At 44.9% G+C, this 27,924-nt stretch overlaps 1 protein-coding gene across 2 annotated transcripts in view; it reads right to left on the bottom strand.

The window, feature by feature from the left end:
• The window catches only part of PLXNB2 (plexin B2), a 182,532-nt gene that overhangs the window by 64,592 nt on the left and 90,016 nt on the right, over positions 1–27,924 (bottom strand). Inside the window, exons 3-5 of one of the 2 annotated variants that reach the window (XM_066591865.1) lie at positions 12,944–12,995; positions 2,828–3,936; positions 862–1,056 (exon numbers count right to left, since the gene is read on the bottom strand). In XM_066591865.1, the coding sequence (XP_066447962.1) occupies positions 862–1,056; positions 2,828–3,922 (1,290 nt within the window). In that variant the 5' untranslated portion in view covers positions 3,923–3,936; positions 12,944–12,995. The remainder of the gene's footprint in view (positions 1–861; positions 1,057–2,827; positions 3,937–12,943; positions 12,996–27,924) is intronic. The other variant, XM_066591866.1, reaches the window with a different exon arrangement.

Below are 27,924 nucleotides of genomic sequence, written 5' to 3'. Positions count from 1 at the left end.
GCTGCATCTTAACTGACGGCCTTCAAAATCCATACGCTGCAAGGTTCCAGACTTATCAATATACATAAAGCATAGGATTATTGCAACAAAAATGTCTTTCTACAGCACTTTGGCTTCGGAGACTCAGCGAATCAGAAAAACAAACAAAAAAAATGATGAGAACTTTTTGAGATTGCTACATCAAGGTTCTCTGGAGAACACCGCCAGAAACTGATAGAAAGTAGGATCAAGGGTAAAATAATAATAATAATCCTCCTCCATCTGTGCCTCATATCACATAGAGGACATGTGGTACATATATTAACACATGACAATATAACATCCTCTAGCCATGAAATTATACACAACATTAAAGGGGTTGTCCCGCGAAACAAAGTTGGGGTATACACTTCTGTATGGCCATATTAATGCACTTTGTAATGTACATTGTGCATTAATTATGAGCCATACAGAAGTTATTCACTTACCTGTTCCGTTGCTGGCGTCCCCGTCTCCATGGTGCCGTCTAATCTTCAGCGTCTAATCGCCCGATTAGACGCGCTTGCGCAGTCCTGTCTTCTGTCTTCTGAATGGGGCCGCTCGTGCCGGAGAGCTGGTCCTCGTAGCTCCGCCCCGTCAATCAGGAGGCTGGAATCGGCAATGGACCGCACAGAAGCCCTGCGGTCCACCGAGGGTGAAGATCCCGGCGGCCATCTTCACAAGGTAAGTATGAAGACGCCGGACCGCGGGGATTCGGGTAAGTACTATCTGGTTGTTTTTTTTTTTATCCCTGCATCGGGTTTGTCTCGCGTCGAACGGGGGGGCTATTGAAAAAAAAACAAAACCGTTTCGGCGCGGGACAACCCCTTTAACGCCACTTACCTTTATCAGTTTTCCTTCAGCTGTACCAAGGAACGCAATGGTGTGCTCATTTTCTACAGATACGGCTATACTTGTATAGGGGTTATTTTCACGCAGAAGAACCGCTTCCGAAACGACCCCATCCTTGCTCTGCAATGGGTAGGGCAAATGTTCTGATCCACACGGATACTTGAGGGACTCATTTTCAATGGGATACTGGAAAGCAAAAACATAAAACAAGTTCAACGCTCCAAAGATGAGCAGAGCTGTCACTTGCTGCAAATCACTATAAGATCTGCTAGCAATCTAGTTACGGGCCTTTTACACAGCAGATTTGCTGCTCGTTATCCAGCGGTGACTGACATTCTAGCATGTCTATCAGAGCTCATTACTGCAGATTACTGCTAGCACGGAGATGAAGGATTGGTAACAGGATTGTTCGTTCCTTACAGATTGCATGCATCGGCGACACAATCCCCTTTTACATGGGGAAATGTGCTCCCAAGAATATATTTTTTTCCCCGTTTCTCAGCTGATCACTGAAATGTTTACGCGGGCTGACGAGTCACCATTTTAATTGCTCAAATGCATCCGAAATATGCTTAATAATTAAGCAATTTTGCAAGTAGTCAATCAAAAATATTCTATTGAACGTTTAGTAGGTTAGCAAGAAATAGGAGGCAGATGGGAAGGGGGGATGATGGGTAGATTGGGCTGCAGTTTGTAACGTCGATGCACGGAGGCACATAAGGTATCATTTCCCATCACGATTTGTAAGGCTGCTTTATTTTAGATGCATTGGAATAATAAATATTGCTTGAAAAGATGCAACTTTCCTGCAAAAGGCAGTCTGAGTTAGATCCAAGGAGGAGAAAAATGCATGAGCTAGAAAATAAGTTAGCTTGATGCAATGCCATCTATGCTTTGAAAAGAACTTAAAAATCTTATGCAGCATGGCGCTACCTTCTAACATACAGAGGAGCGCTCTGCGAAAATGGAATTTGGCATGTTCACTCTGATTGAATGGAGCATACTAGCAGCATTGCCTCACAGCAAGAACAGTTTACCACCACCACCACCACCACCGACGACACCCTTGAATATGAGGTTTACATTCACGTACGGTAGATTTGTTGCTGAAATTACTATGAGTGCCCCATGCCATCTAAATGGGGTTTGCAAAAAAACTATGCTCATGCTGCAGAAATAACCCGTCACAAGTACGGAATGGATTTCTGCAACAAATGTAGCCCCTTTACAGGTGTAGGACCCAGGTAAACTACACAAAACAGACTAAGGTGGTGATCGCTCAGTGCTACTCTCAACGGTGATGAGTTTTTGATGCATTTTTTTCTATTTAAACAAATCCAGATGTTATAAAAGAAAAAAGGGCAAGTCTTTCCTTTAGGCCTCATGTCCACAGGGAAAAATCAGGCCTGCCGCGGATTCTCCATGCAGAATCCGCAGCGGCTCCCTCCTTTCCCGGAGACATGAGGCCTGGAAATAAGAATTACTCACCTGTCTGGACGCTGCGGAACTGCCCTCCGTCGCGGCCGGATCTTCTTTCTACGGCCCGGCGGATGTGCCCGGCACAGAGGGGAGACCCGCAGCGTCGAGGACAGGTGAGCTTTAATTCTTGTGCGGGTGTTCCGCGGATCCGGACGGCTTCCATAGAAGCCTGTGGGAGCGGTCCCCGCGGGAGACCCGCATTAAATTGGAGCATGTCGCGTTTTTTTTCCCAGTATGCGGATCCGCGCCTGAAGGGTAAAATGACATCTGCAGGTATTTAACTACCTGCGGGTGTCCAATGCATCCCTTTGGGACGCAGATCCGCGTGCGGGAAAAACGCTGCAAATTTTAAATCAAAATTGTCCCGTGGACATGAGGCCTTGTACTTTCTCTCTCTTGCTTTAAGATTTACCTACTGCATTCAAAAGATAAACTGCATGGATAAACCTAACACACATAATTATAGGATATACTCTACCTTTTTTCCACCGCAGCCTATTTTATCACCAAATGGTTTGGAGAAAATATTCTCCCCAGCTTGGTTTATTGGCTCTGAAGTGCTATTGTAACATTTCTCTCGGTTATCTTCAAACTTCTTGTTAATATTCTCCAATGAAAACATACAAACAGCCGTTTTCTCTTGATTATTGTCAAAAGTACTGAAAACTCCAAAGAGAACTTTATTGTTAACCTCCGAGATTCCCATTGCATTTGCCAACTCTTGTCCTGGGCGTTCAAGGTAGGCGGAGGTACAGATGTTGTAATAAGTGTTCCCATCTTTACACAGAAAATCCATTTCAACGTAAGAGAAATAGTTGGAATCCATTTTGCAGAGGCGGGTGATGAATGTCCGATTTCTACCGTTGTTTTTGTCCAGAAGGCTAGATATAAAATAAACCCGTTCCGAATCTTCAAAGACGAAAACAAACTGTTGTGTGCTCACAGAGGAGTAACCATATTTAAAGGTGGCAGAATCCAGAAACGTTTCAAATGGGACTTTATCTTCCTTTTCATCGAGTATTCGAGTACTGATAATTATTCCATTATCATGTTGGCTAGTACCTTTCCCGACAAACAGAACTCGAGGGCCACCTGCGGTCATGTCAGATACCAGGCCCACAGTTTCGAATTTCTCATCATTGCTGGCAACAAAGGACTTCTCTCCCCTGCTGTCATCATACGATATCTGTTCGGAGATGTTGTTTAGCTTCCTCAGAGAACAAATTCCCTTAAATATGCTACCACAAACAATTATCCTTTCCTTTGGCACATCGAGTAGGAGTAGTTTATTATAATTGTCTGTTGGGCTTGCCATAGGGCACTGGTTGGAATCTATCGGTGGTGTACATTTCTTGTGATCAAGTCTTGGCCCAGTAGTAACGTTGATACGTAATTCGAGGTCTCCGGAGACTTGGTAAAGTCGGTTAACTGCCCCTATGTATACAGTGTCTGTGTTGGTGTTAATTGCTAGGTGATTTAACTCCGTCTCGCTCACAAAAGAACGAAACTGTTCTATGGTTGATACTTGGGCGATATAGACAAGAAGGTTTACAAGCTGGATCCATTTAGCCATTTCTGGATAAAATTCTGCAATAGGAAAATAAAAATAAAAGAAAAAAATTATTATGGCTGAAGGGAAAAGAAAAGCAGAAAAAAGACATAAGTGACATAAGTAACCTTTCAATCTCCAGCTGTCATCGGACTGCAAACTGTAGAATGAGTTGCACAGAGGAAAGGTTCATCTTCATTTACAGTTTGTTATGTCCATCAGATAGAAATGGGTTGTAATTAGAGATGAGCGAGCAAGTAGTGCCTTATGCGAGTACCTGCCCGCTCGTCTCTAAAGATTCGGGTGCCAGCGGGAAGGAACTGGGGGGGGGGGGGGGAGAGAAAGCTCTCTCTCTCACTCTCTCTCCCCCGCTCAAACAATCAGTTTATGACCCTAAAATCATTCTCGGTAAAATCTTGACAAAGTATGTTACTTCTATTGCGTATTTAGATAAAATTCAATAATGAACCGAACAAAACGTTCTATTATACAATGCAATGTCTAAACGTTTAAAAGCTGCAGTGAAAGTCATAGAAGACGACGGAGTTCATACAGCATTTATCAATTATAATTTGGGGTTATCCAATTCTGTAAAATTGAAGGCCTGTCTCTTCAGGATAGGCCATCCATGTCTGATGGTGGGGGTCTGCCGCTCGGCATGCTTACTGTTTGGCTGATTGAAGGGGCTGTGGGGCTCATACGAAGAAAAAAACTGCAGAATTTTAAGATTTTTTTTTTTTTTTTTTTTTGAGACCAGGGTATTGAAAATGAAGAATAATAAGTTTTGTTGGATGCACCTCTACAATTGGTAATCAGTGGTTATGGCATATCCCAATCACTGTCACTGAGTGGCGGGGGTGGGAACGTAAACATAAACAAACAAAAAAAACCCTGAAACCTATCTAGAACTACGTTGGTTGGGATGTGGAGTATTAGGCCTCATGTCCACGGGGAAAATCAGATCCGCTGCAGATTCTACATGTAGAATCTGCAGCGGGTCCCTCCTGCCCCGCGGACATGAGCGCTGAAAATAGGAATTTAAAAGCATTTACCTATCCGTAGCGGGCGGCGAAGCTCTGCTCTTCCTCACGGCCGGATCTTCATTTTCGGCCGGCGGATGAATTCCTGACGCCGGCGGCACGTCGCCGGCACGTCGTCAACGTGCCGCGCGCATGCGCCGGGCACATCCGCCGAGCCGAAGCAAGGGAGATGCGGCCGTGAGGAAGAGCAGAGCTTCGCGGCCCGCTGCGGGTGAGTAAATGCTTTAAATTCCTATTTTAGGTCTCCCGCGGATCCGGACGGCTTCCATAGGCTTCAATAGAAGCCCGCGGGAGCCGTCCCCGCGGGAGACCCGCATGAAAATGGAGCATGGTCCAGATTTTTTCATGCTCCATTTTTTTTTTAAATCACTTTTATTGACGATCCGCGGGTATTTATCTACCCGCGGGTGGTCAATGCATCCCTATGGGGTGCGGATCCGCGAGCGGGAGATCCGCTGCGGATTTTAAATCTCATTTTGCCCGTGGACATGAGCCCTAACACCAATGTAATAGATTAAATAGATTTATGACAAAATGATGTAATAAAAGTAAATTGCAGTATGTAGCCAGGAGACCACCACTAGACTACACACCGCACTACTGGAGAGAAGACTATGAGGATGAAAATGAATATATCTTACATTTGCGGATTTTCATGAAGAGCACCAAATCCTCTACATAGACAGAAGTACAATATAAATATTCTGGCTGCCTGCAGCCACCCCTTAAAAGGAGACTGGTGGGTGAAGAGAAGCGACGAAGTTCCAAATCCAAAATAGTACGCTATATAATGAAATTAATTCAGCATAGAATTCTAGACCTAAACACTACATGGCGTTGTGTGGACATTAATGGGGTATTCCCATCTCAAACACGTATGGCATATCAACAGCACACGCCATAAAATGTCTGCTAGCTGTGGGTTCCAGAGGTGGGACCACATCTATCACTAGAATGATGGTCACTCTGCTCACCTCCACTGTCTGAGGGCATAGTTCAGAAGTTACAGAAACAGTAACTCTGTACACAACTTCCATTCACTTCTATGGGAGATACAGAAACACTGATCAGTTTGGCAGTTTCCATAATCCCAGCCACTGGTGGCCACATACAACAGCACTATAGTCCCATATCAGCCATGTTTGGCTAACATGAGAACACACATTTAAAAGGGTAAATCGGTCAGCCCTAACTGCAGGCTGAAAATTGATAGATCCGGAGGAGCTGAGCAAATTGTCTTCTAGTTCTATGGGAAAAGATTCCGTTTCACTTGTATTTTATTCTTTTAAAACTCTGCCCATTCTGAGCTGAACAGTCCAATGGGCGGTCCTATCAGTGATTGACAGCTGTGTATGACTGTATATACAGTATATGGAGGACCATCAGTCACTGATAGGACCGCCCATTGGACTGTTGAGGCTGGAATGTGCAGAGGTTTAAATGGCTAAAATATAAGCAATACTGAATCTTTCCCCACTAAACTATACATCAATCTCCTCAGCTCCCACTGCATTATATCAGGCTGCCTGAAGTTTGACCAGCGTGTTCAAGCTGACAGATTCCCTTTAAGTCTGAAATATTAGAGTCTGACTAATTAAAGGGAACCTGTCATTGGGTACATGCTGTCCGAACCATGGGCACCACGACCACAGGACACATGTACAGTGCCCCTGTTTATGTGTTTTGGGCAGCATGGACCCAGTGACAGGTTTCCTTAAATCTGTCCACACTGTATACAGCGGAAGGAGACAGGAGGAGGAGAAAAAACAAACAAAGTGGCTCAGTCCTCATCACTGTTGCCTTGCAGTGCTGGAGTTACAGGTTCAAATCTGACCAAGTGTGACATCTGTATTGGGTTTTTTATGTTCGCAGTGTTTATTCTTCTTTCTTTCTCTGTCAATTAAAGAACACGCATGGGGGCTCAAATCTGACAAAGGTTGATGTCTGTAAGGAGTTTTCCAAAGTTGATGTTAAGGTGGGTTTACGTGGGACGAATGTCGGGCAAATGTTGCCAGACACTCGTCCCTGTATGTCCTCACTCCTGTACTAGTATCGCTGGAGCAGCCAGTAGGGCAGGAGGGGGAGGGGCGGGAGGAGACTTCTCTCCTCACGCTTCCCTGCCCCTCTCCATTCACTTATCATGACGGCCGTTCAATACTGAATGGCTGCTATTTACGCTGAACGATGAGCATGTCAATGGAGAGGCGCGGGGCAGAGAGAGGAGAGAAATCTCCTGCAGCCTTCCCGCTGAGAGCCAATGATACTAGCTCCAGTGCAGGTGCTCAGGAGCTAGTATGAGCGGGGACGAGCGTAGGGCATTGTTTGCCCGACAGTCGTCCTGTCTAAAAGGGCTTTGACCCTTGATAAGATTTCAATCTAGGACATTAGCATTGCAAGAGCACAGTGCTAACCACTGAGCCACATTCATTCAACAGCCACCAACACAATAATTCATTCGGCATTCAGTTTCTGCACTCATAAAAATCAAATGCTGATTGGCCTGTATAAACAGGCCCTCATTCATCTCTGAGCAATGAACCGATGACTGAGTGGAGGTGGATGGACCAGAGATCACAGCAGCCAGTCTGCCTACATTCAGTGAGCAATCCTCGATCCTGTGTGAAAGCACGGGGGTGATTATCTCTGGAAGGGGTGTAGGGCGCTGAGGTTGCAGGATACACGTTACATAAATACAAACATAAGGAAAAAATTACAAAACAATATACTGTACTTAAAAATAATTCAAAAGGGGCATTTTGGATTTCATGTCACATGACTGTTTTTTCCTATTCAGTTAGCCCATAAGATGCATTACACATTACTGACCCATGAGATACACCTCCTGCTGTTCAGACAGGGCTAAAATGAATTTTAAGTGCATGTAAAATAGAACACTTTAGGTCATCTTATTCTATAAACCAAACATTACTGCCCCTTTAACGCCCGGCTATAACAGAGGGCTGCTGTCTATCGGTTTATGGTTTTTCCTAGCCCTCCCCAATTAGCCCAAAAAGTTACGGATCATTGGAAGGTCTCTTAGGGACAACAGTACACAGCTAAGACTTCGTATAGCTTTCTCCCGCCTCAGTCTACACGGTTACCATGGCGACGCAGGTTGTAGAATACAGATCCCGTGAGAGTGCAAGACAAAAATGTAGACCAAGAGGCAGAAGGAAAAAGCTGAGAAGTTTAATTACAGGAGATGTATCATTGTCCGGGGTGTACTTGCTTCATTTATAAATAGCAACATGAATGCACACCGAATAAACCAACGTTACCTTTACTAACTTCTATTAAATAGCATTATGCCCTCATAATTGAGGCTACCGTAGAGAAGAAGCTGTGAATTCTGTCCAGATGTATTCACGGAATCCACACCAAAGTACGGACAGAATCCGCAGCAACAAGAGTGGAATCCGTGTGAACTCCATGGCAGCCCTGAAGATCCTCAGCAGATTTCACTATGGCAAATCCCAGAAATGTACAATTCATTGTACCAAGAGTCTAAAAATACAAAGTCTACAGAACATTTGGACACCACGGTGTGTTTGGCAAATACCAGTTGCCGAATTGAGAGTCTGTGGGAAAACACTGGGCATCAATGTTTTTAACAGTCTCAGATTTGGCCCCACACATAGTGTAGAGGCGTAGGCCGGGTCCACACGGGGGTCTGATTGGCAGTGGAATGTCTGCAGAGGGCAAGCTTTTCCAGAAAGCCTGCCTCCAAACTGGCCCATTTGATGCGGGTTTTGACGGGGTTTTCATCTTGAATTCCGTGGAGACAGTGATAAAATTGACATGCCACAGAATTGAAGTCTGCTCAAGTCCATTTCCGTACGGGTTGTGTGTTGGTTATTTCTGCAGTTCGTGGATGAGACTTCAAATCTCATCCACGTTGCTGCTACTGTAAATGCCGCAGAACTTACATGCAGAGGGTCCACATCGAAATTCCGCTGCAATTCTGCTACGTGTGAACCCTACCTTAGCATCAGGAACTATTTGTCCAGTCTATCAGGCACATAATACACATTGCCTTTCCCACAAAGCCATACCTCTCTGTCAGACAATACCTAAAAAGCGTCCGAAAGGGTCTAAACGTTTGATAAATGTGTTGGAAACTAAGACAGTTTGCTGGTGCAATTTGAAGCATAAAACTAAACTTAATTAGTAAAATCTTCCTACAGAACAAGAACCCTTAACTTTATGTATATAATAAATATAGCAGCAGTGCAAAATTTATATTTTCAAAGTTAGTGTATTTCTTGGCACTGGTACCGTGCGGCTGCCCTTTTCTTATTTGTCTACAGACTATGACCAGGCTGTGCTGAGGATCCTGTACAAAACCTGAGCAGCCACTGATTGGGATGCCAGGAGACCGCCACTGGAAGGGTCCCTAGAAAGGAACAGGGAAACAGCCACTACAGGAGTTCTGTGTAAGGACCCCCCTTACATAGATACTCTTAGCTTTTAGGCCCACAGGTGTAATATATATTACTGAGGTATTTATGATCAGTGCATATACACCTATATATCCAAATCCATCAGGCGATATATACTGTGCGATAAATTCGTTTTATATAGGACTATTCTGTTGTATGTTGGTCATACCCTTTTATATAAGCCACAGCCCCTCATGTAACACCAGGTCTACTCGCTGACAGGTCTCGAAAGAGAAGGTTAGTGGTGATCAAGAAAGAAGTGTCTTTTGAAACGCGTCTGACCGTAGACAGGGTGCTATACAGTAATCATAATTTTATGGACTTTATGGAATAAAATAAGAATAAAAGAAGTACTTTTAAAAGGAGCATCAAGAGTGCTTACCAAACATTGGCCAACATGTGAGCACGACTCGGGTATTTTAAACCATTTCTACAACTTCATGTCACATGTATTCACAATTCAAAAATGAATTGTAATTTAACTGAATTGTGATTAAACTCAAGGCAAAAAAGATAATTGTTGCCCATTATGGAAATTCCCATAACTAGTAATAATGCTGTATACAAAGGAGAGCTGCTCAGCCTTCACTCACACTGTAGGTCTAGCACATATTCATGGGTATACTCCGTAATTCAGGGGAGACGATACGAAGCTGTAGGAATACATTTTTACAAGATCAAATGCCTGAAAACAGCAGCAACTAACACCCAGTCCGGTACTGAGCGGCTGTGCAACCCAGTCCGGTACTGAGCGGCTGTGCAACCCAGTCCGGTACTGAGCGGCTGTGCAACCCAGTCCGGTACTGAGCGGCTGTGCAACCCAGTCCGGTACTGAGCGGCTGTGCAACCCAGTCCGGTACTGAGCGGCTGTGCAACCCAGTCCGGTACTGAGCGGCTGTGCAACCCAGTCCGGTACTGAGCGGCTGTGCAACCCAGTCCGGTACTGAGCGGCTGTGCAACCCAGTCCGGTACTGAGCGGCTGTGCAACCCAGTCCGGTACTGAGCGGCTGTGCAACCCAGTCCGGTACTGAGCGGCTGTGCAACCCAGTCCGGTACTGAGCGGCTGTGCAACCCAGTCCGGTACTGAGCGGCTGTGCAACCCAGTCCGGTACTGAGCGGCTGTGCAACCCAGTCCGGTACTGAGCGGCTGTGCAACCCAGTCCGGTACTGAGCGGCTGTGCAACCCAGTCCGGTACTGAGCGGCTGTGCAACCCAGTCCGGTACTGAGCGGCTGTGCAACCCAGTCCGGTACTGAGCGGCTGTGCAACCCAGTCCGGTACTGAGCGGCTGTGCAACCCAGTCCGGTACTGAGCGGCTGTGCAACCCAGTCCGGTACTGAGCGGCTGTGCAACCCAGTCCGGTACTGAGCGGCTGTGCAACCCAGTCCGGTACTGAGCGGCTGTGCAACCCAGTCCGGTACTGAGCGGCTGTGCAACCCAGTCCGGTACTGAGCGGCTGTGCAACCCAGTCCGGTACTGAGCGGCTGTGCAACCCAGTCCGGTACTGAGCGGCTGTGCAACCCAGTCCGGTACTGAGCGGCTGTGCAACCCAGTCCGGTACTGAGCGGCTGTGCAACCCAGTCCGGTACTGAGCGGCTGTGCAACCCAGTCCGGTACTGAGCGGCTGTGCAACCCAGTCCGGTACTGAGCGGCTGTGCAACCCAGTCCGGTACTGAGCGGCTGTGCAACCCAGTCCGGTACTGAGCGGCTGTGCAACCCAGTCCGGTACTGAGCGGCTGTGCAACCCAGTCCGGTACTGAGCGGCTGTGCAACCCAGTCCGGTACTGAGCGGCTGTGCAACCCAGTCCGGTACTGAGCGGCTGTGCAACCCAGTCCGGTACTGAGCGGCTGTGCAACCCAGTCCGGTACTGAGCGGCTGTGCAACCCAGTCCGGTACTGAGCGGCTGTGCAACCCAGTCCGGTACTGAGCGGCTGTGCAACCCAGTCCGGTACTGAGCGGCTGTGCAACCCAGTCCGGTACTGAGCGGCTGTGCAACCCAGTCCAGCGAGGGCAGTGCCAAGGGGTATTCCAGACTAGTCCCACACTGGAGCTGTACAAGTATAAGATGACAGACACATCCTGTACCCGCAGAAACAAAAGTAAAAAAGTGTTCAGTAGGGTCTGAAATTTGACCTACCGAACATTTAGTGTAAACAAGGAGCCACTGAAAGCAAAACTACAAAGAAAAATCACAGAGGCGCTTTACAGGAAAAAGAATACACTGCGTCAAAAAGGTCGAAACTTTGCAAGCCACCTAACATTAAATAAGGCACGCACCGCTTGCAGCATTTTCCTAAGTTTTCAAAACATGTTATGCTGCATAAACGATAAACGATGAGTTTAACTATGACAGTGCAGTGTAAATAGCAGCTGTTCAGTATTGAACGGCCACTATGTTAAAGGAGATGTCCCGAGGCAGCAAGTGGGGTTATACACTTCTGTATGGCCATAATAATGCACTTTGTAATGTACATTGTGCATTAATTATGAGCCATACAGAAGTTATAAAAAGTTTTATACTTACCTGCTCCGTTGCTGGCGTCCTCGTCTCCATGGAGCCGACTAATTTTTGGCCTCCGATGGCCAAATTAGCCGCGCTTGCGCAGTCCGGGTCTTCAGCTTTCTTCTATGGAGCCGCTCGTGCCAGAGAGGGGCTCCGTGTAGCTCCGCCCCGTCACGTGCCGATTCCAGCCAATCAGGAGGCTGGAATCGGCAGTGGACCGCACAGAAGAGCTGCGGTCCACGAAGGTAGAAGATCCCGGCGGCCATCTTCAGCGGTAAGTATTGAAGTCACCGGACCGCCGGGATTCAGGTAAGCGCTGTGCGGGTGGTTTTTTTAACCCCTGCATCGGGGTTGTCTCGCGCCGAACGGGGGGGGGGGGGTTAAAAAAAAAAAAACCCGTTTCGGCGCGGGACATCTCCTTTAACTGAATAGAGAGGAAGCGAGAACTGAAATCTGCTCCTGCCGCCCTGTTGTGAGCCAGCGATACAAGATCCTGTGCAGGAGCATGGGAGTGTGAATGGTTTGCCCGACATTCGTCCCATCTCAATGGGGCTTAAGAAGACTTACAACAGACCAATTACTCTAAAAAGCCTGTGTTTGCCCCTGCTTCTGTATTAAATTTGACAAAGAGCATGTCTTCTGCATCCTCCGCTCTGAGCGCTTCGCTGTATAACAGCCGAGCGCTCGAAGTGGGGAACAGCTGGATGCAGAAGACAAGCGGTGTTACCCAGGCACAAGGTGATCGCTCATCTTGAGCTGTAAATGACAACGATTATCGCTCAAAAGTCGCTTGAGCAACATCTTTTGAGCAATAATCGTTGTGTCTACATGAGCCATAAGACAAGGGCAGTCCGCTTCATGCGTCAGACATCTGTTCTGATCAGCTGGTAACGGAGCCATGTTTGGTTGCAGTGCAGCTCTATGTCACACATGTGCAGTCGTATTATACAGATCCGTTAAACATTTAGTATTACACAGCTTTAAAAGGGGAGTTTTAGTCCAACATTTTTGGTTCTTTACTACACAATATTTGCAGTAAAATCTCTAGTGTTCACATACTTACAATTTTTGTTTTCCGGAGTTCAGTTTTCCAAATGTGTGCTCAGCACTTTACCCTGTAAGGAGAACACAAGTGAACACTTGACCAGACTGTCTTAACCGCAGACAGAGCAAAAAAAAAATCTATGTCCTAATATAGAATAATGAAAATTGTTATTTACAACAGAATCCAATAGCATGCATGTTTAGGCCAGCTGCACATGGGCGGGTCGGGATCCGACCCTGTGCCCGTCTGGCATCAACGCGTACCTTCTTTTCTTTTATCTTCTCTGTACTGTGGATTTTTTAAAAAATCCCTGCTTTTCCCGCGTCAGCACTAGGTGGTGACGTGGAATCCGCAACCTTTCCACAATGTCACTGAGGAAGGGCCACGGATTGGACGGCTTTCATTGACTTCAATGGAAGCTGTCCGTGCGGAATCCGTGCCAAAATAGGTTATGCTGCAATGTTTCCTCCGCAAGCGGAAAATCGCAAGTGATTTCCGCTCGCCTAGAGAATAAAAGCCGTTTTCAATAGCATGTTATGGGTGGTATTTGCTGCAGAATGCACAGGCGGACACAATGCAAACTCGTCCGTGTGCAGGCGGCTTAAAGCAGATGTTATATTTACAATTACTGGGCTCACACAACATAAAGGGCTCATTCCCATGAGTGTCATTTCACAACGTATTACATAGTGAATGGAGTCCGTTAAAGTACATTGATCTTCATTGATTCATCCACATTAGCGTATATACATTGCGTATAACGCACGCGTGAAAAAGAACGCAGCAGGTTTTATCTCCCTGCCTATTGCTCTCTCTGGGTTGCGTATTATTAGCTGTACATACACAATTCATTGCAACACCGCTATGAGACAGCGGGGGATTTCCAAGAAAAATAAATAAGTCTACTCACACTGCGCATGACAGCATGCGTGCGATACGCTGGCTCACGGGGTAAAATGCAGCGTTTTACGCATACGGCAGTGGGAATGAGTCCGAATGGTGCGTTAAATTTGTGTTTTACTTGCGTAGGGAATAGTGTATGCCAATGTATTGTTGCGTTTTTGCTGGTGTATACCTGTATAGTGTATTTTACTTCATTAACTGCGCATGCACTGCGTTCCGAATGCACAGATAGAAAACAATAGGGTTGTGGGTAATACGCAGTGGAACAGAGCATGCAGCTTTCATTATTACATGCGCAATATAAGCCAGTGTGAGTGGTACAATGAAAATCAATCTACTCGCATGGACGCCATTCACTGTGTATTATGCATGTGTACATGGTGTGCGTAATACAAATACATTCATGTGGGCCCAGCCAAAGGTCATTTTTATGATCTACTAGGAAAGGGGTTGTATTTTTACATATCCTGTAGTCAGTGGGAGAAGTGGTGTACAATACTTTACAACAGCTGATTAATAGCTGCTTATCACTGGTGCTGGAATGTGGGACCCCACTGGAAACATTGCAAGCTGGGAGTAATAATCTCTATATATGGCCTCCTGCACACGGGCGGAAATTCCCCGCAGAATTTCCACCCGTACACGCCTGTATATGATTGCATTACAATATGCAGACAGCCGCGGTTTGTCTGTACGAAATCACGCACAGAGAAGAAACCGCGGCATGCGAGCCCCGCACAGAAAGGTCACTCACCAGCCGCCGGCTCCGGTCTGTGCATGCGCCGGTTGCCCGGCAGCCGGCACATGAAAGACCCAGAGCTGCGGCAGAGGGCGAGTTTCGCGCTGCTCTCTGCAGGTGCTCTGGTTAGGTCCCGCTGCGAAAATTCTCACAGCCGGATCCGACCAGTCCATCTGCAGGCGGCCTCTGTGTTTTAAGTCACTGAAAAGTAATGTTTCCCAAAGACACAAAATTCTCTTTGCAAGTCCGGCATTGTGCCTTATACGTCACCGGCTACTACATATACAACGCAGATAGTAACATCTGTATGTCACTGCGCACATGCTGAATGCTTGCAATTCAACTTCACAAACTACTTTTTATTGGCCTACTTTAGGGCTCCTTCACACCAGTGATCGCGATATCGCCGTGGCAAAATTGCTCATGAGATGCCTGAGCTTCAGTAATGCTTTTCCTTGCAAAAAAACATCGCTGCCGTTTGCGATTTTCTCACGATGGACAATAAGATTTTTTACTGTAAAAACCGCATTGCATGAAAAATCACAAGTTGGTGCGGTGCAATAAAAAGGAGGCTCCATAAAGAAACATGGAAGATTAAAAAAAAAGAAAAAAATGCAGAAAGATAGGACATTCCACGATTTTTTTTTAAACTCCACATCGAATGAGTGAAAAACATTGCAAGTGGGTATGAAACCATTGAAAATCATTTGTTTCATAATTCTGCGTTTTCACTCATGCTCACATCGCTCAAAAACACGATTTTCTCGCAAATATGAAGGCACCCCAAAAGTGACCAATTCTATAATGCAAATTATCCCAAACCAGATACACAAGACCATCAATGGTGTATTCACATAAACCAGATTTTAGTGTTTTTTTTCCAAATTCACGATTTATGCAATGCATAGGCAAAAAAAAAAAAAAGGAATAAGTTTAAATCACCCTCCTTTTGCCCAATCTGTAATTTAAAAAATCTAAATAATAAAAAAAAACACATATTTGGTATCACCGCGTCCGTATCTATCAAAGTTGTGCATTATTTACCCCACACTGTGAAAGTCGTCGGAAAAAAATAAAGAACGCCAGAAATGCAGTAAGGTATCTTCTAGCCTCGCATTCAATGTCTTTGTCCAAAAACTATAACTATTTCTGCTGGTTAACAAATAAAACGGAATCAGTCATGAGTTACACAAACTACTGTGTGACCTGTCACAAACTACTGTGTAACTCTTGAATTGGGAACACAAGAATATACATGTAGCACTTCACGCACTGGCAACATATTTATAATGTACATGGCAACATATTTATAATGTACATTTCTACCGACTATCAAAACGGACTGATTCTGACTCCATAGCCCTGCTTGCAATCTTACTACAAACCCTATAACTGATTGCACATTGTAAGTAGCATTTAAAAATTTACACCGGATTTTAAATTGTGAACAATGAATTGCCAGTGATTTATAGTCAATGTAGTCAGACTGTTAAGGACAACAATGCCATGCATTACAACAGCACTGATCGATCAAATTGATATTCATAAGGGCTCTGACCCACTTTTTTAACGCTGTCTTTTTTAATACGATTGTCAATGGGACTTTCTAATGTTAAAAATGCATTACACAAAAACCACAAAGCACAAACTTGCGATGCGTTTTTAACATTAGAAAGTCTCATTGACAATCGCATTAAAAACCTGCCGATATCGCAGTGTTAAAAAAGTGGGTAAGAGCCTTAAAGGGGTTGTCCCGCGATAGCAAGTGGGGTTAAGCACTTCTGTATGGCCATATTAATGCACTTTGTAATATACATCATGCATGCGCAGAAGCCCTGTACGGCACGAGCACGCCGGAGCGGCCCCTTCAGCGCAAGAGCGTCTAATCCAGGGAGAAGGAGGCTTTGGTCGGCGCCATGGAGACGGGGACGCCAGCACCGGAGGGGGTAAGTGTATAACTTCTGTATGGCCAATATTTAATGCACGATGTATATTACAAAGTGCATTAATATGGCCATACAGAAGTGCTTAACCCCACTAGTGGATTGTAGACTAAACTGGAGTAACCAATGCCAGTCAGCTGCTGCAAAGGCAAATAAATTTTTGGGATGCATTAAAAGAGTTATGGGGCGAAGGACGAGAACATTATCCTTCCATTATATAAGGCACTTGTCAGGCCTCACATGGAGTACTGTGTACAGTTCTGGTCACCGGTGCTCAGGAAAGATGTTATGGTATTGGAGGGGATTCAAAGAAGGGCAACTAAACTAATACATGGAATGAAGGGACTGGAATACCCAGAGAGGCTATCAAAATTGGGATTATTTACTCTAGAAAAAAGAAGGTTAAGAGGCAATCAAATAACTATGTATAAGTACATGAGGGGACAATACAAGGATCTCTCCCATGATCTGTTTATACCCAGGACTGCAACGGTAACAAGAGGACATCCGCTACGTTTAGAGGAAAGCAGGTTTCATCACCAACATAGAAAGGGGTTCTTTACTGTTAGAGCAGTTAGACTGTGGAACTCTCTGCCTGAGGACGTAGTGATGGCAAAATTCTTAGAGGAGTTTAAAAGGGGACTTGATGTCTTTCTGGAGAGGAAGGATATTATAGGTTATAAATCTAATGTTATTTGTTAATCCGGGTATACAGGCAGGTAGGAACTATTAGGGGTTGATCCAGGGAACAGTCTGATTGCCATTAGGGAGTCGGGAAGGAATTTTTTCCCAAAAGGGCTAATTGGCTTCTGCTCTTGTTTTTTTTTGCCTTCCTCTGGATCAACAAAACAGGAGGCTAGACAGGCTGGACTAGATGGACATTGTCTTCATTCAGCGTTACGAACTGCGTTACTTGCTATTGCGGGACAACCCCTTTAAGGCCATGACAATGATGGCGACACGTACGTATTGGATCCAATTTGCCATTAGTTCTAAAGGATTTCCCAAATACAAAGACTATACGGGAGCAGTGGCGTAGCTACAGGGGTTGTAGTGCCGGCACTTGCAATCAGGCCCCTAAGCTGCAGGCTACCTATGCCACACTAAAAACACTACACAATGATTGCTTCCCTCATCATACTGAAGGAAACTCATTGGTTGCTTCACTGACCAATAAGAGCTTCCATCATTGATTGCTCAGTGGAAGAAAGCAGTTCGGCTGTGCTTATAGCTTCCTCTGAAAGTTCCTGGCATCATTCATCTATACTGCCAGGAGCCATCCTGCATAGGATTGTACCTCGCACCCTTCTGCTTGGATACAGGTAGCAGCAGTCAAAACGGAGAAAAGGCTGCAGAGACACAAACCAAAAATTACCAGATCCTGTTCAGAAGATACGGCTCTGCTAATGCTCTCCTGGGCAGCCTTGAAGACGGATCACAGAGGTCCAGCATACAGCTACCTGCAGGAATGGTATTTTTGTAATGTATTATGGTTGTGTATGTATACTGTACATTCCTCACCAGGGACACTCTTCTCGCCCTCATCCACTCCCGACTAGACTACTACAACTCGCTGCTCATTGACCTTCCCTACACCAGACTCTCCCCTCTCCAGTCCATACTAAATGCGGCAGCTAGACTCATCTTCCTATCCAGCTGCTTCTCAGACGCCTCTGTACTATGTCAATCACTGCACTCACTGCCTATCCACTGCAGAACTCAATTCAAACTCATCACCCTCACACACAGAGCTCTCCATGGCACCGCGCCACCATGCATCATTTCCCTCCTGTCCGTACACCACCCAACCCGCACACTCTGCTCTGCTAACACACTCAGACTAAACGCTCCTCTAATACGAACCTCACATACTCGCCCCCAGGACCTCTCTAGAGCTGCACCGAACCTCTGGAACGTTCTACTCCTAAACATCCGGACAATCCCCGACGCACGGAACTTCAGACGCTCCTCTTCAAAGAAGCATACCAAACCTCCTGATCTAATCCCTCACCCGCTCCCTATGGCTTTCCACTTTTTGCCTATCATGTATTTCTCCTGCCTCCTGTACTACCACCACCCTGCTTGCTTCCTAAAAACTGTATGCCACATTATTATTGTTGCATTGCTGTTTTCCCCCTTGCTCCACCTCCTGCCCCTGTACTTCCTGTATCACCCCACCCCTTTTGTTTCCAAATAATTTAATGCCACATGTAATTATTGTATTGTTTTTGTGTTCCCATGTGATTTGAAAGTGCTGCGGAATAAGTTGGCGCTATACAAATAAAGGTTATTACTATTTACACGTCTAATATGTATATCTGAGTAATGACTGATGTGTATATGAGTATAAGGTCTATGTAATGTAATATATATGTGTATAATGCATATAGTGTAAAACTATCAAAACACTTCAAAATCAGTGTCTGCTTAGCCTCAGGCAGAAGGATGACACTGGCAGCTCGGTGTTGAATTAATAAGGTTTTCTGGCATTTTAGCACATGCAAGTAGTAATATCTCCCACCATGGCGCTCTCAGCCTACCAATTAGAGATGTTTTCCAACTTCTAGAAAGATTTGTAGACGTCAGCAAATGGTTTAAAATAAAGTAAGGTATACTCACTGCCACAAAAGCTGTCCTCCCTACTGGCTGCAGCGGTGACGCGTATATACCGATCCCCACCGCTACGCTGCCAAGTAAAGGAAGACTGGTAGTAAGGACGCAAACAACGGAGCAGGAGTGGCGGGGTATTCACAGCAGTAAGTGTACCTCCAGGCTCATTCACATGGGTGGACGAGTATTGTGGTGGCGGAAATGCGCTGCATATTTATACAACCGAAAACTGCTTATGCGCGCTTTTGGGTTCTCGAACGCGCAAATACATACACCGTGTATTAGTGCATGCAAAAAAGTACGCCACAGGGACAGTACGTGCTGCGCAAACACGGAGTAAATAAGCAGATTTCTTGTGTATTCACTGCGGATTTGCGCCAGCCAATTAATATCAATGACCTATCGTGGTGCGCAGTGCACCAAAATGGATCATGCCGTGTATTTTTTTTCACACGATTGAGCATCGCTTGGAAAAAAAAATATGCTCATGTGAACAAACCCATTGAAATCAATGGGTTCTATTCACTGCGTATATACGCCCCGGTGAATGAGACCATAGTTGGCCATTTTTAAACCATTTGCTGCCCTGTTAAAATGTATTCTAGAACATAAAACCCCCTTTAATCCATGGGCTGACAAAGCACCAAGGTGGGAGGTATGGCTTCTTATGCGGTTCATCTATCTACTGTTAAGTCGTGTGTGATAAACCAAAAATAAAGCCTTAAATACAACACACAATGTCAGAATTGTTGCTCGTTTCTTGGCACCCAGGCCACATAATTATACCTAGAAAATTTACAGTTCTTACTGAAAACAACAAGTCTCACAAGACCCCGGGGCTCAGAATATAGTGACAAAAACTCATTAAAAATGCTTTCTAGGTTTTAACACTAGTACATAAAAAAACACCTATATAAATATTGGCACTGTTACAATCACACTGACCCGCATAATAAAGTGAACAGCCAAAACGCTCCCCCTCACCTCCAAATTCTCTACACTGCCAGCGCTTCCTTCACCCATCCTCTAGCGAGTGCAGTGCCGCTGGTCAGGTGATGCCAGTCCCGCATCACCTGACCAGCATTGCTGCACTCAGTGGAGGTCGCCGATGCAGAATAGAGAGCGCTGACAGCTCAAAGAATTTGGAGGCGAGGGGGAGCATTGTCGCTGCTGAAATCATGTGCCAAGACGCAGCCGATTTCTAGTCAAACGCGCAGCATTTCCGATATGTGTGAAGATACCCAAATGTTGGCTACACATGAGGACTCTTAGTAGAACATTTGTTTGGCCGAAGAGCTCATTTTCCCCAATGCCACCATAAGCATACACTGTATGCCCAACGCCCCCATAAACACGAATGTGTAGGCTCAGATCCTGGCTGTTTGACTGTGGAGTTCATCTCAGTACATATATATTTTTAGGCTATATACAACGTCTTTTGGGACGTCTTCCGTGAATATATCTCCCCATGTGAAGCGTCCCCTCCTCAGTGTAGATCGACTCGTGTTTCAGCCTCACTGGGTTGTAATTACAAGTTATTAGAAGTTATTTTTAACTTTTATACAGCAGCCCAAGAACTTCATTGTTACTTCAAAAGTGACTTAGTAGAAAAATAACCTTTTCACATAGACTCCGAGATCGAAGCATACTTTGCGACTATGACAAACACAATATGCACTTCATACATTCAACAAAGAGTTTTTACGGAACTGAGGATGTAATTCACACTGGATAATTGCAATGCTACTGCTTAATAACCGAGGCAGTATGCAAAGTGTAACCTATGGTACCAAGTAGAAACCAGCTGCCCCCGCCAATCTGCCAGCTGATGTAATTAGAAGACATCTCTTCTACTTCTTAATTTTTCCAAGAAAAAGGTCTGTAAAATGTTAAGTATTTTTTTCAAATAATTACACAATAGGTAAACTAGTAATTAAAATGGAAAAATATTCTTAGTGCCCCAAGGCAGTTCTCTTCACCCCGTGTGAAATGTATCCTTCTCGCTTTCTTCTTCTAAGACAGACCAGCACCGTTTGTTATATCTAACATGCCATGCAGGCTGAATGACACAAAGGCACAGACCGAATGTCACAAACCTGCAAAATGGGGTCATGGTTGCGTACAAACCGAGTTGTAGGAACCACTATGCATTAAAATTTATGAAGCCCTACAGCACTTCAGCAAGTCTTCAATGGCATCCAGAGTTTTCTTCTGCTGCAATCACAAGGAACATGACAGGAAAAGCAATTGTGGTATGTTTTATAACCTTATTGGGGAGGGGAGGGGGTGCCTATATGGTGGCACATGCAGTGCCAACTACTCCCATTGCAGTTTCATAACACCAAACAGTGCAGGAGGAACGGTCTTTATTAACCCTTTATTTATTTTTTTAAACAGAAAATAAAAGGATCACAGTGAAAAATAAAAAAAGAAATAAAATAAATCTTGTTATTTGTATAGCACCAACTTATTCCGCAGCGCTTTCAGGTAATTTATTTATTTACTGCCTGAATGCAGTAGTGGCGAAAGTGCTACCATAGCAGTCAGAGTGGCCGCTACAAGCCCGCGTCATTCGCCTCTAACTCTAGTTCAGTCTTACAGGTTATGGAGATTACTATCAGGAAACACATAACCACTGTGGCCAATCCCTGGCCTCAGCAGCCAATCCCTGGCTTCAGGTGAAGCAGTTCTGGTTCTCGGCACATGACCACACTATGTGGAAGGGAGGTAGAACCAAAGCGCCGAAGAGGGCAAAAGAGGGGAGCCTTTTTGGGTGTTTTATTGCAGCGTAAAAGGGGCATTACCCTCAATGAGGCAGAAGTGGCAGCAATATTACTGTATTTTCCTAATGCAGGTTGCAAAACAAAAGCTTTTATCGGATTGGCTGTAATATGCAACCAACCACGGCAGCTGCTTTTATCTGCATTCATTTTCGGCTACAATCTCCTATGTGACTTCATGAATCTTCTCAATAAGTTATTGACATCACAGCCTTATGTTTAGGATTCCCTAAACTATCAATTTATGCAAAGACACATTGTTAGAAGTTCTAAGAAAGCTTCCTTGCATAAATAAGAGATTTTAGCACCATGTCTGTCTTTGTATTGGTAATGTGAATTAATAGAAGTTTTATACTTCTCCTCGGTTAAAAATACAGAAGGGGGTTATTTTTCTTTTTTTGAAAAATATGTAGGTAGAAATCTGTACAAGTACAATTTGTTATATACCTCACTGTAGGGAGTGGCATCTGCTGAGCACTGACTTCATCATAACATTGATTAGTTCTTTCCCTATATACAAAAAACTGGAGCAGCTCACCCACTGTCATTGACTTAAAGGGGTTTTGTCATTAAAAAAAAAAAAATATCTAAAATTACCTATTCCTTCCCTGTCTGTGTCGTTATCACATCTTCTCCTGGTTGAACTTCTCCAGTGCCCCAGGTCAGCTCACTGCAGGCTGGGCCCAGCTTGTTATGAGGGCTGCTTATCACAAACTCCTTCCTGCTGGGTCAGTGAAGGTCACATCCCTGTGCTGCAGCTTTACTGCCTAGGAAGGAATTGTAATCTATTTCAGAGACAGCTCGCATGAGCAATCTCTGAAGATAGGCAGTCCTGTGAGCTGTGATGTAGGGTACATTGGTAGACTGCCAATCAAATGTACATAACCTCACAGGAAGGAGAAGAATCAGGCAGCTGAGGTGAAGTGACCCCCTGGACTGCAGGAGACAGGAGACGATAAGGGAGGTGAAGATCTGGTAAGTAGACTGATGGGGGAGGAATAGATAAGTATAGCATTTTTCTTTTTTAGTGACAGAACCCCTTTAATATCTGGATATCCAAGATATGGACAGTGCATGGGCCACAAGTTAAAGCAGCACAGGTAAATGTTAAGTCCAGCACTCCATGTATACAGCAATAAAATATCTTGAATTTTATTTCGCGTTTTTAAAAGAAAGTTGGCAACATAATGCTGACGCACTTCGAGCCCATTACCTACTTATGACTACTCTAGCCATGAGTAAGCGTCATTACAGGCTCAAAAAGCGTCAGCCTTTTTTTCCTCTCTCCAAACAATATGAAATAAAAGCTTCACGATTTTACCTATAACTACGGCGATGGACTATTTCTTGTATTGGGATTGCTTCTTTGGATTAGGATACTCATTTTGCTCTTATACTGTTCTGTTACTAAGAAGTCTGCTCTGAAAGAGGAAGTTTAAAGTAAATGTCCATAAAGTTATGTGATTTTTGGTCCAATCCATTCCTTCACAAATCTTTAAAGCGGTTGAAGTTTGTGACAAAAAGTTCCAAAACGGCTATATACACACAGATTTTATACAAATCTCCTCCACCCCATGAAGTGTGCGCCACGTTCATGCTAGAAATACCAGATTGGACTTTGTATCATTTTCTTTCGTTTTTCTAATCAGAACAGTGTTGGCACACCTGATAAATTAGTCACACAGTCTGGCTGTCTGTACTTTGCCTTTGCAGTAGTTACAATACACACCAATGCGCAGGTCAAAGAGCAGCATCAGTAGTCTGCTACAGTCCGTAGTGCACAGCCGGCGTATAACATGAAGGTTTATGTATTCACTGATGCTGCACGCCTGATATCACTGACCAACAGGGAGACATCAAACTCAGAACTCTGCGCTATAAAATAGTTAGTGGCATTACATATCCACTCTTCCCTTGTAGCAACTCCCACAATGCATCACACCCTTGCTAGCTTAAAGAACGCGAGCTTCAGAAGAGTCAAAGTTTATTACAGTCTGATTGACCAAACTACTAAAAGGTTTAATGACCCTCATCCAGAATAATTTTGGTTACATTAAAGGGCTTGTACCAAGATACTTATTTCTCACTGCTGAGCCCCCCACTGATCTTCAGAAACCTCCCTCCCACCCCCCATTTCACCCTCCTTCTCAGTGTTGACTCATTGCACCCTCCACAGTGAGAAGGAGATTGAATGGAGCCCATTCTTTTTCAATAGGGCTGCCAGAGACAGCTGAGTACATGTACTTCGCTATTTCAATCAGCCCCTATGAAATGAATGGAACGAGGCTGCAAATGTTTGACCGCTGCGCCATTCAATTTGGCTTCACCAAAGATGCAGCGAACTCTCAGTGACGAGAAGAGGGGGACAAGGGAATCCCATTCTCAGAATCAGTGGGGGTCTTGGCGGTCAGACCCCTGCAGATTAGACTTTTGTCATATAACCTATGGATCCTGCAGTCTAAAGCTGGTCATATAGTTCAGACAGCAGTCAGCTGAACGCCTCTTTGTGCATGGGTATGGAGGGGTTAGGGTATGTCTTCTGGCCCCTCCATACCCATGAACATCATTTGTTCTGAATGAGAAGAGGAGGTAGGCTGCCTGTCCATGGGCGTTGTGGATCTCTGCCATGGGAGCCACCGCCCAGGAGCTGGCACGCAGATCGCCGCGGTGAGCCTATCTGACAGATAGGCTCACCACGGAGAATCACAGCAATTCGCAGCGTGCCATAATTTGCGGGTCGCGAGCGGAGAATGGCTATGATTCTCCACTCGTGGACAGGGGGGGCTGCGCTTTCCATAGCAACGCTATCGAAAGCTTTCACTGCGTTCCCCGCGGCCAGATTATCGCCGCGGGGAACACAATGAAAATACCCCCATGGACAGGCAGCCTAAACCACTACTAGACTCCTCTGATAGTAAACTGTGTCATACATATGCCGTACAGCCTCCGGCACTGGAGCGCTGTCCTGCATACTGTTGGCCTTCATCCGACAGAGCTATGCAGGGAAGTCTTAATGTCGGATGAGGGCTGAAACTGGATTGGGAAGGGTTAACGTGTGTGGCCAGCTTTACTCCATTCAAGCCATTTACTACTTTTTGCTAAACTTCATTCAATCGATTAGCAAGAAGTAGGGAATAGATAGAGTAGGGTCGCAAGATCAAACTTCACAGATGGCTTATGGGTGAGCCTAGCGTCTACAGAAGGGGGCTGTAGAAACAAAATAGTATGACATTTAAAATCAGGATCTATTGCAAAGTTGCTTCATTTGTTCATTTGGTTTCAAAATTTGCCCATTTTTGTGTAAATTGCTCTGACAATGATCAGTAAAATATAGATTCAGGAAATTTCATACAGCGATCACTAACGTGGATTGGAGTTAATTGGGTGGCAAGAAATACTAGTTTCTTCTAATCCTTGCAGTAATTCCCCTTCATGGATAGGACTCCTATAAAGCGTGCTGCATCGGGTATGGGGGAAGTTTTACTCAGGTTTATGAAGTTCATGATTGACTGCAAAGTGGGAAAAAAATGAACTCCATCTGCAGGTGACGAAAACCATTTTAGAACAAAAAACTCTAGCGCAATTATGAATCATTTGCAGCTTAAAAATTAAGCTCTCGAAAAACCAGTCATTGCCAATTAGTGTACACACAAAAACCTACAGACTCTAAATTAAGTCACAGCAAGAAGAAGACATTAAACAGCTGGGCAAAAGCAAATTCATTACAAGTTTATCAGCACAACAAGCATGACTAGTACATGTAGTCAGAGCCCGGACATTAGGTCAGGAAGGCTTTATAAACCCTACTGAAGAGTGGGCTGAGCGGGCCAAGGGGCAGTCACCACATGAAGAGGAAGGGCCTGGTGATACTCATTAGTCACAGGCGTATTCACATCACATTTTGCCTATGTTTAGCATGTGCACTGGGAAAGACCCCAATCTATATGCTAAAAGTGTCCATAAGGCTCCATAGTTGGCTGAAACAGAGGGCAAGTATCCTTTTTCTCCATCTGGAGGGTGTATACCATAGTAATATACAGGAATGTGTGTGTGTATATACATTCCTGTATATTACTATATACCAGCCAGGTGGCGGCAAAAAGATACTCCTGGCCTCCACAGATTTTTTTTTATTATATATTTTATACATATTAATCATACACTACCGGTCAAAAGGGTGTTTTTTTGTTTTTTTTTAACAATGTATATAACTTCTAAATTGTTTGGTAACATTTTTTAAACTTTTTTAGGCCCAATGTCCACAAGTGGATTTGATTTGCAAAATCCACATGGGTCACCCGCATGGAAGATCCGCAATTCAAAGTGCCCATAGGGAAGCATTGGCATCCGCAACTGAATTTAAGCATGCAGATTTGATTTGTGGATTGTTTGGGGCAGAAAACAATTCGCAGCATGCTGCATTTCAGTGCGAATTCCGTGTAGTTGGGCTCAATAGAAGTCAATGGGTGCGGACGATCCGCAGTGCATCCGCAAATACAATTGTGGATGCAGTGTGGATTTCAAGACTAAAATCAACTAGGGAGGTTGGGCGGTAGGGGGGGGGGGGGGGTGTATATTTTTCCGCACGGATCATCCGTGTACATCCGCACAGAAAAAAAATAAAAAATTGTATCCCTGATTGCTGGCAAGCACTTAAAAATAATTTCCACACTGACACATAGGTCTTCTGCTGCGGAAATCCGCGCATGCCGTGGACATGAGGCCTTAGGGCTCATGCTCATGAGCGTTGCGGAATTCTGCCGCGGATTTCAGCTGTGGGAGTACTGCGATTTTTTTTCCCACAGCGGAAATCCACGGCAGAATTCCGCATATGAGCATTGGCAGCAGGAAAGCTATTAGGCTTAATAGAACCTAATAGCTGCGGAAGGCTGAGTAAACCTTGAGCTGGCTACCTGAACCACGCAGTGATTGTTACAAGGCTTGTATAAAAAGTCTGACTTTGAAGGAATGCTGCCTTCCAATAGATTGCACTGTGGAGGTTTTATTCCATCTCCCTTATTGGGATTGAACTCACAACCTTCAGGTCCAGTGAGTTCAGGACTGCAATCTACTGCCTTGACACGCTGCACCACATGAGGCCTGCACATCCCAATGCTTGTTGTGCTGATGGGCCTCGTGCGGTGAGGAACACCGGTACAACTGCTGTCTCTTGTAGAGTTCGGTAGAAGAATTCGTGTGCCTTGGCCAATGCATAGCAGCTATCCAGGAATGAACAACAACTGAACACCGCCCCAGCCACACGTGCTACGCTGCGGTCACTAAATCTCCATCAGACCAGCCCCCTCTTCTTGAGGATCAAGTCTACTGCTAACCAATTATCGCTGCCTGTAACCGCAGTGGGCTAGAGTTTGCACAATGCCCGTTACATGCATTTTACTGCACAGGGCGAAGTCTGTAACCAGAGCTGGCCATAACCCTGGGAGAAGCAGATTATGGAACAATCAAACAAATATCTATGGAGGCCTCACAACGCTTCCCCCATGGCAGACGGAAGGAAAGGGTTTGAGCATTTTAGATATTAACATGGTCATTTGTTCTGGCAGGAGACGAGTTGCTCTGAGAGGTGCCTTGCAGCTGCTCATTCCCCCACTTAAATAAAACCATGAACCGTTACACCAGGCCAACCCAACATGTAGATTTATGGTGGCATCAGGAGAAATAGCCCTCAGCTGCATGAATGTCTATTAATTTGCATCTGTTGCTCTCCATTTAAAATTATGTACAAGATCTTGATCTATTGAAAGACCATCGCCATGTTTTTGCAGCATAGCATAGTGGCTGTCACACCGATTACCGCAATATGTCTGCTGTGTGCATCTGTGCAGTAGTTTTGGAGAAACTTTCCTGTTATCAGTAGCAGCACATGTACAGAGGAATACTTGAAGTAGTCCTGGATATCCCTGAGCTGTAGGCTAGCCACACCCGCCAGCCAATGACAGCTCTCTGCTCATTACTGTACATAGTGAAAGAGCTGTCAGTCATTGGCTGGAGGGCAGTGTGGGT

This window comes from Eleutherodactylus coqui, chromosome 2 (assembly GCF_035609145.1).
Source record: "Eleutherodactylus coqui strain aEleCoq1 chromosome 2, aEleCoq1.hap1, whole genome shotgun sequence".
Classification (NCBI taxonomy): Eukaryota; Metazoa; Chordata; class Amphibia; order Anura; family Eleutherodactylidae; genus Eleutherodactylus; species Eleutherodactylus coqui.
This window is presented reverse-complemented; position numbering and strand designations above follow the sequence as displayed.